Source organism: Macaca fascicularis, chromosome 7 (assembly GCF_037993035.2).
Source record: "Macaca fascicularis isolate 582-1 chromosome 7, T2T-MFA8v1.1".
NCBI lineage: Eukaryota > Metazoa > Chordata > Mammalia > Primates > Cercopithecidae > Macaca > Macaca fascicularis.
Genome location: NC_088381.1, coordinates 171843231 through 171857356, shown reverse-complemented (window position 1 = coordinate 171857356; position 14126 = coordinate 171843231). Strand labels below are relative to the sequence as shown.

Below are 14126 nucleotides of genomic sequence, written 5' to 3'. Positions count from 1 at the left end.
ATTCTGCTGTCTCAGCCTCCCGAGTAGCTGGGATTACAGGATTACAGGCATGTGCCACACCACGCCAGGCTAATTTTTATATTTTTAGTAGGGACAGGGTTTCACCATGTTGGCCAGGCTGGTCTCGAACTCCTGACCTCAGGTGATCTGCCCACGTTGGCCTCCCAAAGTGCTGGGATTACAGGTGTGAACCACTGTGCCCGGCTTCACGCTCTTTTAAACAATATAACTTTATTTGTTCAAACTAAAATAATCAACATTTTCTATTTCTAAATCAAGTTTTCAACAAAAGTCATGTAAAAGAGAACCATTAAATTCAAAGTTCCCAAGGGCCGGTTAAGGACAGAAGTATGACTGACCTGTTTACGAGACCTCATGGCAGCTTCTTCTAATGTTTCTGCAGCTTCAAATTTGCCTTGACGTCTGTAAAGTGCCCCAAGGTTTTTTAGAGTGGTTGTAACAGTTGGACTGTAAGAAAGCACATGACATATAGAACTGTGACATATAAGCTGTGAACAACCACTATCAACAGCACATAATCTAAAGGACTGACAGATTTATGTTTTGGCTTGACTATATTTTAACTTTCTCTTGTACTTTTTTGAAACTGTAAAATTATGAAGAGTTCTTCCTTCTCAAGTAGCTCTGCCTCCTATAACCCTGGCCCTTCCTGTACACAGCCCCCTCAGGCCAGGCTAACACCATACCCCATCCAGGCTGAGGCGGCTCTCACAGACCACTGGCCACTCTGTCAACAGAAACTTCCGGGCCAGGTCTGTGTGGTGATCAGCATGCTTTCCCTGGAGACACCTTGGTCCGCACTGGCAATAATGACAAACAGTGCTCTGCATGGTGCTGCTCACGTGCTCCCGTCTCCCTCAAGTACAGGGGAGAAGAGAGCAAAGCAGACCCTCCCTATCAGTGGGGTGTGAGGGCAGAGGATAAATGCTTCATGTACCAGGGAAGCAATAAGCAGATGGCCGAGAGGACGGCTGTGTTTCTGTGTTCTTTTTTATTTTTCAAACTGTATAATTAGGCTTGATGTTTCTGCATTCTTGATAGAGCAGACTTATTTTAAAAAATTATAAATAAACCTAGATTCATTTTAGCATAGATAAGTACTTCGAGAGATTTCTGTTCACTTTCTTACAATAGGCATTTTGGGTACAGAAATAAGCTATTTTCTATGTCTCTGAAACAAGTAATCTATGGTAAGTGTTATGGGAGCCCTGGAGAGGGTTCCGAGAGTTTTCTGAAAATAGATGAATGGTAGGCTGAGTCTCAAAGGATGAGGAAAGTTAAGAGTGGAAAGACACGGTGGCTCACGCCTATAATCCCAGCACTCTGGGAGGCCAAGGTGGGTGGATCACCTGAGGTCAGGAGTTCAAAACCACCCTGGCCAACATGGTGAAACTCTGTCCCTACTAAAAATACAAAAATTAGCCGGGCATGGTGGCAGGCGCCTGTAGTCCCAGCTACTCAGGAGGCTGAGGCAGGAGAATCGCTTGAACCTGGGAGGTGGAGATTGCAGTAAGCCAAGATCGCGCCATTGCACTCCAGCCTGGGTGACAACAACGAAACTCCGTCTCAAAAAAAAAAAAAAAAAAGAGCGGAAAGGCAGTAAAACAGGTGAGCCACCTGGACCCAGGTACGGCAGCCATCACAGACGGCAGTCAGCACAGGCTCAGGCCCAAGAGGCAAGGCTCTAGGGCTGGCCATGGAGGGGCCTACACTTCCCTCTGCAGAGGACAAGGCCCCATGGGCCATGAGGAAAAGAAGCGTGTGTGGATCTGTGTCTCCAGTGCTGTGTGTGAGGGGCTGGCCTTCCCAGGCCCGCTGGCACGCTTGTCATGAATTTGCTGTATGGTTTCTACCATTAAATGTAAAAGTAAGGCAATTACCTTTGCACCAGCCTAATATGATGGTGGGTTTTATACATGTAAATGATCTCATTTACAAAGTTAGTGGGGTTTTTTACATTGGAATTTGGGAAAAACATGGGACTGTGCACTTAAGGAACACTATACATCGGTCATTTATAAGCTGCCCTGTAGAACACAATTACCTTCCCCCTGCTTTTCAGTTTTTCCAGCCAAACGCGATTCCAGACATACCTATCAACTTTGCAGGCTTTGTACCAGCCGCCATACTCTCCAAAAGACGTCCCATCCTTTTGCTTTCCCTAAATTACAACAAATAATTTCAAATGAATATCCTGAATGCAGGATATACAATTTAGAAAATCTCAAAATAATACATTCTTACTTTGCATTCTTCTCTTTCTTCAGCATGCATCCAGATGGGTTTATTTTCATCTAGGGAAGAAAACACAGCATACAGGTTGAGCATCGCTAATCCAAAACTCCAAAATCTGAACTGCTCTAAGGGGAATTTCCTTTGAGGGTCAAGTCAGCACTCGAAAAGTTTCAAATGTTGGAGCACTTTGGGTAATGGATACTTAACTTGTACTACAAATGAAGGATAACAGAGCCTGCTAAGTAAAACAGAAGTCATTAAGCCTCGGTGGCTGCTTTTTTTTGTTTTGTTTTGTTTTAAGATGGAGTCTCACTCTGTTGCCCAGGCTGGAGTGCAGTGGTGTGCTCTCGCCTCACTGCAACCTCCACCTCCTGGGTTCAAGCGACTCTCCTGCCTCAGCCTCTGAAGTAGCTGGGATTATAGGCGCCCGCCACCACGCCCAGCTAATTTTTTTGTATTTTTAGTAGAGATGGGGTTTCGCCATGTTGGCCAGGCTGGTCTCAAACTCCTGACTTCAAGTGATCCACCTGCCTCAGCCTCCCTAAGTGTTAGGATTACAGGCGTGAGCCACCACGCCCAGCCTGTTTTCTTTTTTATACGATCCTTGTTAGATACTACTACTTACAGCATGGACAGATTAAGTTCACACTGCAGGAAAAAGTCTATGGAAGACAGAGCTGGACACCAAGCAACAGGTTAAGACACAGGGTGCAGAATCAATGTTCTGAGACAGGTGATCAACTGTGAAGACACCCCAACAAATGCTAGGACCCTGTAACGTAACCGCTAAAATGTTAGCTGCTCAAGTAGCACAAGGGAGTATTCAGAATGTGAGCGCTAAACAAAAGCATTAAACAATAGTCTAAGAAAAAGTAGTAAGATGTTGGTAGCAAAAGTAGAAAAGATATAAATCAAGGCTGGGCGCAGTGGCTCACACCTGTAATCCCAGCACTTTGGGGGACTGAGGCAGGAGGATGACCTGAGGTCAAGAGTTCGAGACCAGCCTAACATGGTGAAACTTGTCTCTACTAAAAATACAAAAATTAGCCAGGTGTGGTGATGTGCGCCTGTAATCCCGGCTACTCGGGAGGCTGAGGCAGGAAAATCACTTGAATCCAGGAGGCGGAGGTTGCAGTCAGCCGGGATCATGCCATTGCACTCCAGCCTGGGCAACAAGAGCGAAATTCCGCCTCAAAAAAAAAAAAAAAAGAAAGAAAAGGAAGGAAAGAAAGAAAGCATACAAATCAATAATCATTTTAAGTCATCTTCTCGGAACACTCACCCAAGTTTCTAGACAACCAACAGACCCATGCCATGGGGGAAAAAGCCATCTTAAAATCATGTTTATGAAAATATTTTTATGACTGAAAGGTACTCACACTAAAAATGTAAAGAAAATAAGCAGTATACATGATGATATGGACGGTATGGTTTGAAATCTGTAAACCAAAGGCACAGAAGGAAGGAAAGACATTAAAAATGTGAAAAGATGGATTTGGGTGATTCTCCTCTTTCCATTTCTGCATGAATTGGGTATGTCTCTGCAGTGAGAACGTGAAGATGGATGTGGGTGATGCTCCCGTCTCCATTTCTGTGTGAATTGTGTAAGTCTCTGCAATGAGGACATGATATGGGCTCTGGGCACTGCAATCCCAGTCTAACTGCTTCTCAGTTACAAGGCCTCATGCAAGTCACTTAGTCTGTGGCGTCCTTGCTGCTGCTGCTTTTTTTTTTTTTTTGAGACGGAGTCTCGCTCTGTTGCCCAGGCTGGAGTGCAGTGGTGCGATCTTGGCTCACTGCAAGCTCCGCCTCCCGGGTTCATGCCATTCTCCTGCCTCAGCCTCCTGAGTAGCTGGGACTATAGTACAGGCACCCACCACCACGCCCAGCTAATTTTTTGTATTTTTAGTACAGACGGGGTTTCGCGATGTTGGCCAGGATGGTCTCGATTTCCTGACCTCGTGATCCGCCTGCCTCGGGCTCCCAAAGTGCTGGGATTACAGGCATGAGCCACCGCACCTGGCCTGTGGTATCTTTGCTTTTAAAATGGGGTAATGTTTGACCCGCTGCACAGGACTGCTGTGAAAGTCAAGTAAAATCACACATTTAAACTATTTAGCTTAATAATGTACACAGTTAAGTGCTTAATAAACAGTAACTAATACTATTAGTATATTATTAGTCAAGTCATTATACAATGAAATTCATTTGAGACGGGAGTATATTTCTTACCATCTACAGAACCAAACTCCCTTTCATGTGCACGAGTGAGAATCTCTTTGTACAGTGTTTCTGCTTGCTTGAACTTTCCTTGTTTCAGATAGCAGGATGCCTTAAAATAAAATAAAATATTTCTTATCTTTCAGATGTAAATAAAGCATAAATTTAACCTACAGTTAAAGAAGTATTTGGGCTTGGGAAGAAAGCACTCCTGGCCACCTCCCTAATGCTATGCCAGTCAACACACCAGGTTATTTTTTGTCTTAGCCACGTTGGGGTCATCAGGTCCCAGTTTTGTCTGGTAGATCTCGAGGGCTCTTTGATAATAATATTCTACTTCTTCATACTTGCCCTGGTTCTGGCACAGTAAGGCCAAGTTATTTAACTGCTTGGCAACATCGGGGTGATCCTTCCCCAAAACCTGGGAATAAAAAACAGTGTATTAGAGACACTTGTTCTGCTCCCATCCAATCCATTCTCCACCCTACTGTCACATTATGATCTTCCTCAACATAAGCACGACTGTGCTACACTTTCAGATTTAAATCCTTAACTGGCTCCTCACACCATGTAATAACAAAATAACCAGAATTTATCAAATTCTTTTTTTTTTTTTTTTTTTGAGACGGAGTCTCGCGCCGTCGCCCAGGCTGGAGTGCAGTGGCCGGATCTCAGCTCACTGCAAGCTCCGCCTCCCGGGTTCACGCCATTCTCCGGCCTCAGCCTCCCGAGTAGCTGGGACTACAGGCGCTGCCACCTCGCCCAGCTATTTTTTGTATTTCTTAGTAGAGACGGGGTTTCACCATGTTAGCCAGGATGGTCTCGATCTCCTGACCTCGTGATCCGCCCGTCTCGGCCTCCCAAAGTGCTGGGATTACAGGCTTGAGCCACCGCGCCCGGCCTCAAATTCTTATTTATGAGGGGAGGGAGGGAACTGTGCTCATTTTCTTTAGCTGCATTAATTATTGCAGTAATCCTTCACGGTAGGTACATTGTATGTACATTTATTGTACTGTGTACAAATGTACATATTAGGCACATTTTGAAGATAAGGAAAATGGGCTTTGTAAGGGCTATGTGAGTTTTACTGCCAGGTTCTGGAGGAGCCCACAGCTGTCCCAGTTGCCCAGGACGCTCTTCTCCTGGCCCTCCCCACTAGCAATGACTTATCCTTCAGGGTTCTCTTCAGTTCCCCTCAAAGGGGACCTCCCTATACCAAATTAAGGGAGCCCTCACCCCACCTCACCTAGTGAACTCGCAGGCATATCACCTGGTTGTTCTTTCTTTGTAAGAATCACTGCTCTGAACTACCTTGAATATTCTTTATTACAATGTAAGCCCCAAGAGTGCAAATTCTTTGTCTCTTTTCTTCACCAGTGTAATCACTGCATCTAAAAAGGTGCCTGGCACACAGATGGATGAATGAACACTAACGTCCTCCTTCAGTACCTTGAACAAGTGATGAGTTCTCTCTGCTTTGTGCCTTTACACATGTGGTCCGCAGGGAGGTAAGCTGCCTCTCTACTCCTTTCTGCATTCCCTACCTCTCCCTGCCTAGGACATTTTTAACTCAATTATTCAAGGTGCAGTTCCAACACCAACCTTCCCTGAGAAACCATCCCCAACATCCCCTGGCTGTGGCCCGCAGGAACCCGCACTCCATGTCTTCCCAGAGCTCTCTATTCTAGACGCTGCTGTGCCCTCTGCGGTCCTCAGTCTGTCCAGTGGACTGTGTCCTAGTGGGAGGGACTACATCTCTGATCTGTAAATCACCAACTCTAAGCAGGGGGCTCGAAATGAATGAAAGGGTAAATATATGAATGAATTTGGCAGGTCATCTTATATGGTTCCTAATTCTTGATTTAGTACTTTTGTGCTGTCCCTGACTTTAACTCCAGCCCACCCCAAATTCGACCATTCTATTTCAGAAACATGCAGATTTGACGGCTTAATGTAATGTTACCTGTATAATCTGATAAGGAGCCCCTTTTCATTCTTTCTCCCCCAATTCCTTGCCATGTGGCTCAAAATTAACTGATAAGAATCACTGATAAATAATCACTAAAAATACCAAGTTAAAATACCATTTGTGTGGCTGGGCGCAGTGGCTCATGCCTATAATCCCAGCACTGTGGGAGGCTGAGGCAGATGGATCACCTGAGGTCAGGAGTTCGAGATCAGCCTGGCCAACATGGTGAAAGCCCATCTCTACTAAAAAATACAAAAATTAGCCAGGCGGCCGGGCGCAGTGGCTCACGCCTGTAATCTCAGCACTTTGGGAGGCCGAGACGGGCGGATCACGAGGTCAGGAGATCGAGACCATCCTGGCTAACACGGTGAAACCCCGTCTCTACTAAAAAATACAAAAAACTAGCCGGGCGAGGTGGCGGGCGCCTATAGTCCCAGCTACTCGGGAGGCTGAGGCAGGAGAATGGCGTGAACCTGGGAGGCGGAGCTTGCAGTGAGCCGAGATCCGGCCACTGCACTCCAGCCTGGGTGACAGAGCGAAACTCCGTCTCAAAAAAAAAAAAAAAAAAAAATTAGCCAGGCGTGGTGGCACATGCCTGTAATCCCAGCTACCCAGGAGGCTGAGGCAGGAGAATCCCCAGAATCCGGGCCGCAGAGGCTGCAGTGAGCCGAGATTGTGCCCCTGTACTCCAGCCTGGGCGACAGAGCAAGACTCCGTCTCAGAGAAAAAAAAAAAACAATTTGTGGTTACTCATCAGACAGACCTGATACCTCAATCTCTGTAACATCTGAAGAGACTGTCATACAGAGCACTGCTGAAATCAACAAGTTACGTTATATTTTTTCAATACCTAATTACCATAAACTGTAGCAGCTGGTATTAAATATACATGACATTGACTCAATCTATAGCTCTGAGTTAATCTTTAGTTATAATAATTATTTCATTTTTCAGCTTCATAAAGCGTATTTGGTAAATGTATCTTTTTTTTTTTTTTTTTTTTGAGACGGAGTCTCGCTCTCTCCCCCAGGCTGGAGTGCAGTGGCACGATCTCGGCTCACTGCAAGCTCCGCCTCCCAGGTTCACGCCATTCTCCTGCCTCAGCCTCCTGACTAGCTGGGACTAGAGGCGCCCGCCACAGCGCCTGGCTAATTTTTTGTACTTTTAGTAGAGACGGGGTTTCACCGTGGTCTCAATCTCCTGACCTTGTGATCCGCCCGCCTTGGCCTCCCAAAGTGCTGGGATTACAGGCGTAAGCCACCGCGCCCGGCGGTAAATTTATCTTTAAACTATCATGGTTTTCTTAATGACAAGCACATGTTCCACTGTCAAATGCAATGCTCCCAGGCTTTCCATCTCTAGTCCTTAGACATGTCTTCTTCAATCAGAATCACTTCTAGGCCACCTTGGACGGCACCAGACTCAGGACTGCACCTTTCTAAATGCACACGTTTCATAACTGGACCTTCTTTTCTTTTTTTTCTTTAGAGACGAGGTCTCACTATGTTACCCAAGCTGATCTTGAACTTTCTAGGCTCAAGTGATCCCCCCACTTTGGACTCCCAAAGTGCTGGGATTACAGGCATGAGCCACGCTGATTTGTATGGGCCAATCTGGCTTTTTGTGGGCTATTCGCTAATTAAATGAGTTGTTTCCAGCTAATAGTCAGTTAAAAACACATCACAGTGGTTATTTCTCAAAACCTAAAACTGAAAAATTTTTAAAAACACAAAAAACAGGGCTGGGCATAGTGGCTCACGCCTGTAATCCTAGCACTTTGGGAGGCTGAGGTGGGCAGATCAGGAGGTCAAGAGATCGAGAACATCCTGGCCAACGTGGTGAAACCCCATCTCTACTACAAATACAAAAATTAGCTGGGCGTGGTGCTGCATGCCTGTAGTCCCAGCTACTTGGAAGACTGAGGCAGGAGAACCACTTGAACCATGGAGGTGGAGGTTGCAGTGAGCCGAGATCGCGCCACCGCACACCAGCCCAGTGACAGAACGAGACTCATCTCAAAAAATAAATAAATAAAACACACACACACACACACACACACACACACACACACACACACACACAAATCTCAAAGACGACGACTGCCCCCTTCTTTTGTACCTTTTCTCGGATTTCCAGAGCTCTTTTGCACAACGGCTCTGCTTCTTTGTACTTCCCTCTCTTACCATAAAGGACTGCAAGGTTATTCAAAGTCGCTGCCACCTGTCAACACGGAGAGAACCACTAAGAATGGTAAAAGATAAGCAAATACAGTACATTTATACACCACATACTCATTTATACTCAATCTATACAGTAAAGCACTCTTAGTCGGAGAGAACACTATGACTTCAGTTAAAAGGAAAAGCGCAATTCACTGGAGTATAGATTATACAAAGTAATACTGCAGACTACTAAAATTAAACACATCAACGTCAAAAACATAATACCGACTTTTAAAAAATTTCCCTGGAAGCCACAAAGCCAACCAAAACAGATTCATATGCAAATCTGACCAGATTTTAATGAAGACAATGTAATTATTCAGAAAAAAATTTCTAGAAGGACATGCAATTTGATTTACAATAAAAAAATAGTTGGTGATCCATGTGAGGAGGGGTCATAAACAAATTAGATGTGCTCTGGCCTATCACTAGCACTGAGTAAGTGAGGACCTCCTACCTGCACCATCTAGCGAAAAGGCAGTGCTTAAACTTTCCCTGTTGAGTTTAATGGTAAAATGAGTTGGATAAAAGAAATACATGGCGAAAATAAAATATAAAAAGAATGAAAGAACTTGATATACAAACCGCAGGATGATCTTTGCCCAAAGTTTTCTCACGAATAGCCAAGGCATCATTCAGTAGGTTAGCTGCATCTTTGTATTTATTCTGATCCCTAAATGGAAAAACACACATTAAGTGTTTTAGATAAGTGTTTCAGATGTAGATCACTACAGCTTTTTTTTTTTTTTTTTTTTCTGAGACGGAGTCTCACTCTGTTGCACAGGCTGGAGTGCGGTGGCATCATCTTGGCTCACTGCAATCTCCGCCTCCTGGGTTCAAGCAATTCTCTGCCTCAGCCTCCCGAGTAGCTGGGATTACAGGCATCTGCCACCACGCCTGGCTAATTTTTGTATTTTTAGTAGAGACGAGGTTTCACCATGTTGGCCAGGCTGGTTTCAAACTCCTGACTTTGTGATCCACTCGCCTCAGCCTCCCAAAGTGCTGGGATTACAGGTGTGAGTCACCGCGCCCGGCCTCATTACAGCTTTTTTAAATGTAATTTTCAACTACAGAAAAAAAAAGTTAAGCTTAAACTATTTAAGAGGCCAGGCATGGTGGCTCACGCCTGTAATCCCAACACTTTGGGAGGCTGAGGCGGGCAGATCACGAGGTCAGGAGACCAAGACCAGCCTGGCCAACATGGTGAAACCCCGTCTCTACTAAGAATACAAAAAATTGGCCAGGTGTGGGCGCGGGCGCCTGTAGTACCAGCTACTCGGGAGGCTGAGGCAGGAGAATGGCATGAACCCGGGAGGCGGAGCTTGCAGTGAGCCGAGATCACGCCACTGCACTCCAGCCTGGGCAACAGAGCGAGACTCTATCTCAAAAAAAAAAAAAAGAAAAAAAAACCACAAGCTTATGGGTGGGGGAAAAAACACTGGAAGGAAATCCATCAATAAACAGACTGGCAAGGTGAACTCTGGAATCAGACCCAACTAGCTTCCAAACTTGACCTTCCCATCTAGGCCACTGGGAAGATAATGCCCCACACTACAGTGTTGTCATGCCTATGCCAGTTGGCCAGCACAGAGTAAGTGCAACAATCTGGAATAATGGACCGAGCTTGCATTTGGTATCAGACAGAATTAATTCTAGTGTCTGAGCTTGGGCTCTGCCAGTTAACGGCTACACAGCTTTGGGTACATTAAGTGACCTCACGCAGTCCCAGCCTTCCCATCTACAAAGCAAGTCTGTGATCTATTGGCACAGTCTTGCTATAAGATGATATGCTACATGTATACTGAAAAAGCCTTTTAAAAAACAGCAAACAAAAGTAAATATATTGCCATGTCTGAATTTGGTACCCAATCTGCCTCCATTTTATTCAGTATGGAGGAATGAAGAATCTTTCTGGATTGGAGTAAAACAGCAACACCCCAGAACCAGGAACTCTCAGTTTAAGCATGCTACTCACTACTGATATGACTGAAAACAAGTATTTGCTTTTGAGACTTAGTACACATCTTTCTCAATTGAGTAGTAATAACTGCCTGGCAAGGCTTTGCCCTGCAGAACGTGAGAAAGACTAATAAGGCTTCTAGAACCTCTGAAGCACACTAATTCTGGCCAAGTATTAATATACTGTTGTTTCTTTTTTCATCCTATTACATGCTATTGTAAGCTGCCTCAAACTTTTTGTGAAAGTCGGCAAGTACAAAATGGAGTTCCAAAAAGTAGTGGCCACGCCTGCAATCCTAGCACTTTGGGAGGCTGAGGCGGGCAGACTGCCTAAGCTCAGGAGTTCGAAACAAGCCTGGGCAACACAGTGAAATTCCATCTCTACTAAAATACAAAAAATTAGCCAGGCGTGGCGGCATGCACCTGTAGTCCCAGCTACTTGGGAGGCTGAGGCAGGAGAATTGTAGCAAATGCAATTTAAAAATAAGCTACCAAGGCTGGGCACGGTGGCTCACACCTGTAATCCCAGCACTTTGGGAGGCCGAGGTGGGTGGATCACCTGAGGTCAAGAGTTCAAGATCAGCCTGACCAACATGGCGAGACCCTGTCTCTACTAAAAATACAAAAATTAGCTGGGCATGGGGCAGGCGCCTGTAAGCTCAGCTACTCAGGAGGCTGAGACAGCAGAATCGCTTGAACCCAGGAGGCAGAGGTTGCAGTGAGCTGAGGTCGTGCCATTGCACTCCAGCCTGGGCAACAAGAGCGAAACTCCGTCTAAAAAAAATAAAAATAAATAAAATAAAATAAGCTACCTAAAGTGTTATGAGAATTAAACGAGGCTGGACACAGTGGCTCACCCCTGTAATTCCAACACTTTGAGAGGCCAAGGCAGGTGGGTCACCTGAGGTCAGGAGTTTGAGACCAGCCTGACCAAGATGATAAAACCCTGTCTCTACTAAAAATAAAAAAAATTAGCCGGGCGTGGTGGTGGGCACCTGTAATCCTAGCTACTCGGGAGGCCAAGGCAGGAGAATCACTTGAACCCGGGAGGCAGAGATTGCAATGAGCCAAGATGGTGCCATTGCACTCCAGCCTGGGTGACAGAGCAAGACTCTGTCTCAAAAAAAAAAAAAAAAATGTCCAGGCACAGTGGTTCATGCCTGTAATCCCAGCACTTTGGGAGGATGAGGTGGGTGGATCACCTGAGGTCAGGAGTTTGAGAACAGCCTGGCCAACATGGCGAAACTCTGTCTCTAGTAAAAACCGAAAAAATTAGCCAGGAGTGGTGGCAGTCGCCTGTAATCCCAGCTACTTGGGAGGCTGAGGCAGGAGAATTGCTTGAACCTGGGAGGCGGAGATTGCAGTGAGCCGATATTGCGCCACTGCACTCCAGTCAGGGGGACAAGAGCGAGACCTCATCTCAAAAAAAAAAAAAGAATTAAATGGGATGAGATATACTAAGCACTTCTGTAAACAATGACATATTATAAAATGTCTGGGACTATTAATTAGCAGTGGTTCTCAGGTGCGGTCCCAAACCAACAGCAGTCAGCCTCAACTGGAACTTATTAGAAACCCAGAACTACCCTAGCCCTGCTGATCCAGGAACTCTGGGAGTGGGACCAGCACACTGCGATTTGTTAAATCAAGGGGGCTTAAGAAGCCCACCAAGAACTCAAATTCAAAAGAAAACAAAAATAGAATCCTAATGCATTAAAATCCTAACAGAAAAATGTACAAGGTAACAGGAAATTCACAGAAGGATGCAAATGATTAAAAATACATAATCAGAGAAATACAAATTAAAACACAATGCATACTCTACCTCCACCAACAGAACACAGCCCCCCCACCTCCAGGGTGGCACCCGTGCAGCAGGAGCATGGGCAGGCACAGCCTTTCTGAGTGGCAGTTTGGCAGCAGGTACCAAGGACTATAAAATGTTTATACTCTAACCCGTCTTAGGAATTTATCCTAAAAAAAGAAATACATGGCTGGGCACAGTGGCTCACACCTGTAATCCTAGCACTTTGGAAGGCCGAGGAGGATGGATCACCTGAGGTCAGGAGTTTTGAGACCAGCCTGGCCAACACGACAAAACACTGTCTCTACCAAAAAATACAAGAAATTAGCGGGGCTTGGTGGCAGGCGCCTGTACTCCCAGCTATTCAGGAGGCTGAGGCAGGAGAACTGCTTGAACTCAAGAGGCTGACGTTGTAGTGAGCTGAGATCACTCCATTGCACTACAGCCTGGGCGACAAGAGCAAAACTCCATCTCAAAAAAAAAAAAAAAAAGAAAGAAAGAAAGAAAGAAATCCAGGCCAGGCGTGGTAACTTGTAGCTCACACCTATAATCCCAGCACTTTAGGAAGCCATGGCGGAGGATCCTTTGGAGCCCACGAGTTTGAGACCAGCCTGGGCAACATGGTGGGACGCCATCTCTACAATAAATAAATAAATCCAAACTCTTGAACAAAACTTATAAAGATCAGTAAAATATGAAAGGCAAAAAAAAAAAAGCTTAAAATTACGTGTCCTTAATACAAGAATGATGGAATAACAAGCTGAAGAGTAGAACACTGAATATGAACACAGATGCAGCTACTGTTTTTCCCAAACATCTACGCACATGGGTCGGCTCTCACACTATAATGCCAGGGAACCACGAGACTGACGGAGGCCACGGCACCCCAGCACCCAGCACTGATGTGTGTGCCCATGCACGCTGTGCACAACAAAAACCTAGTTATGCTTACTAAACTCATTTATATTAATAACATCCAGTACTGTCCAGAAACTTCCATATGTTTTAATGGGCATGTAAGTTTTTTTAAAAAAAAGAAAACAAAAACGCTGGCCAAGTGCAGTGGTTCCCACCTGTAACCCTAGCACTATGGGGGTACCAAGCTTATCAGATCACTTAAGCCCAGGAGCTCGAGACCAGCCTGGGCAACATGGCAAAACGCCGTCTCTACAAAATATATACAATTTAGCTGGGCGTAGTGGTGCATGCCTGCGGTCCCAGCTACTCAGGAGGCTGAGGCAGGAGGATTGCTTGAGGCCAGGAGTCGGAGGTTGCAATGACCCATGATCGCATCACTTTTTGACCCTGTCTCAAAACACAAATTTTGTTGGAATGAACTGTCTCAATCTATTAAGAGCTAAATGCAAATATCTCTGACTAAGAAATACCTACAGTGAAATATGCAAACAATTGGCCAGGCACAGTGGCTCATGCCTGTAATCCCAGCACTTTGGGAGGCCGAGGCAGGAGGATCAGTTGAGGTCAGGAGTTTGAGACCAGCCTGGCCAACATGGTGAAACCCTATCTCTACTAAAAATACAAAAGTTAGCCAGCCATGGTGGCACGCGCCTGTAATTCCAGCTACTCAGGAGGCTGAAGCAGGAGAATCACCTGAACTCAGGAAACACAGGTTGCAGTGAGCTGAGATCGCGTCACTGCACTCCAGCCTGGGTGACAGAGCCAGACTCTGTCTCAA

General features: G+C 45.5%; 1 protein-coding gene across 28 annotated transcripts in view; it reads right to left on the bottom strand.

Annotated features, from left to right (window-relative positions):
• KLC1 (kinesin light chain 1) overlaps positions 1 to 14126 on the bottom strand; it is a 74214-nt gene that overhangs the window by 23111 nt on the left and 36977 nt on the right. For all 28 annotated transcript variants that reach the window (XM_005562302.4, XM_005562307.4, XM_065547528.1 and 25 more), the window contains exons 6-12: positions 9253 to 9340; positions 8564 to 8665; positions 4724 to 4897; positions 4489 to 4588; positions 2266 to 2315; positions 2115 to 2182; positions 360 to 468 (exon numbers count right to left, since the gene is read on the bottom strand). In XM_005562302.4, coding sequence (XP_005562359.1) covers positions 360 to 468; positions 2115 to 2182; positions 2266 to 2315; positions 4489 to 4588; positions 4724 to 4897; positions 8564 to 8665; positions 9253 to 9340 — 691 coding nt within the window. The remainder of the gene's footprint in view (positions 1 to 359; positions 469 to 2114; positions 2183 to 2265; positions 2316 to 4488; positions 4589 to 4723; positions 4898 to 8563; positions 8666 to 9252; positions 9341 to 14126) is intronic.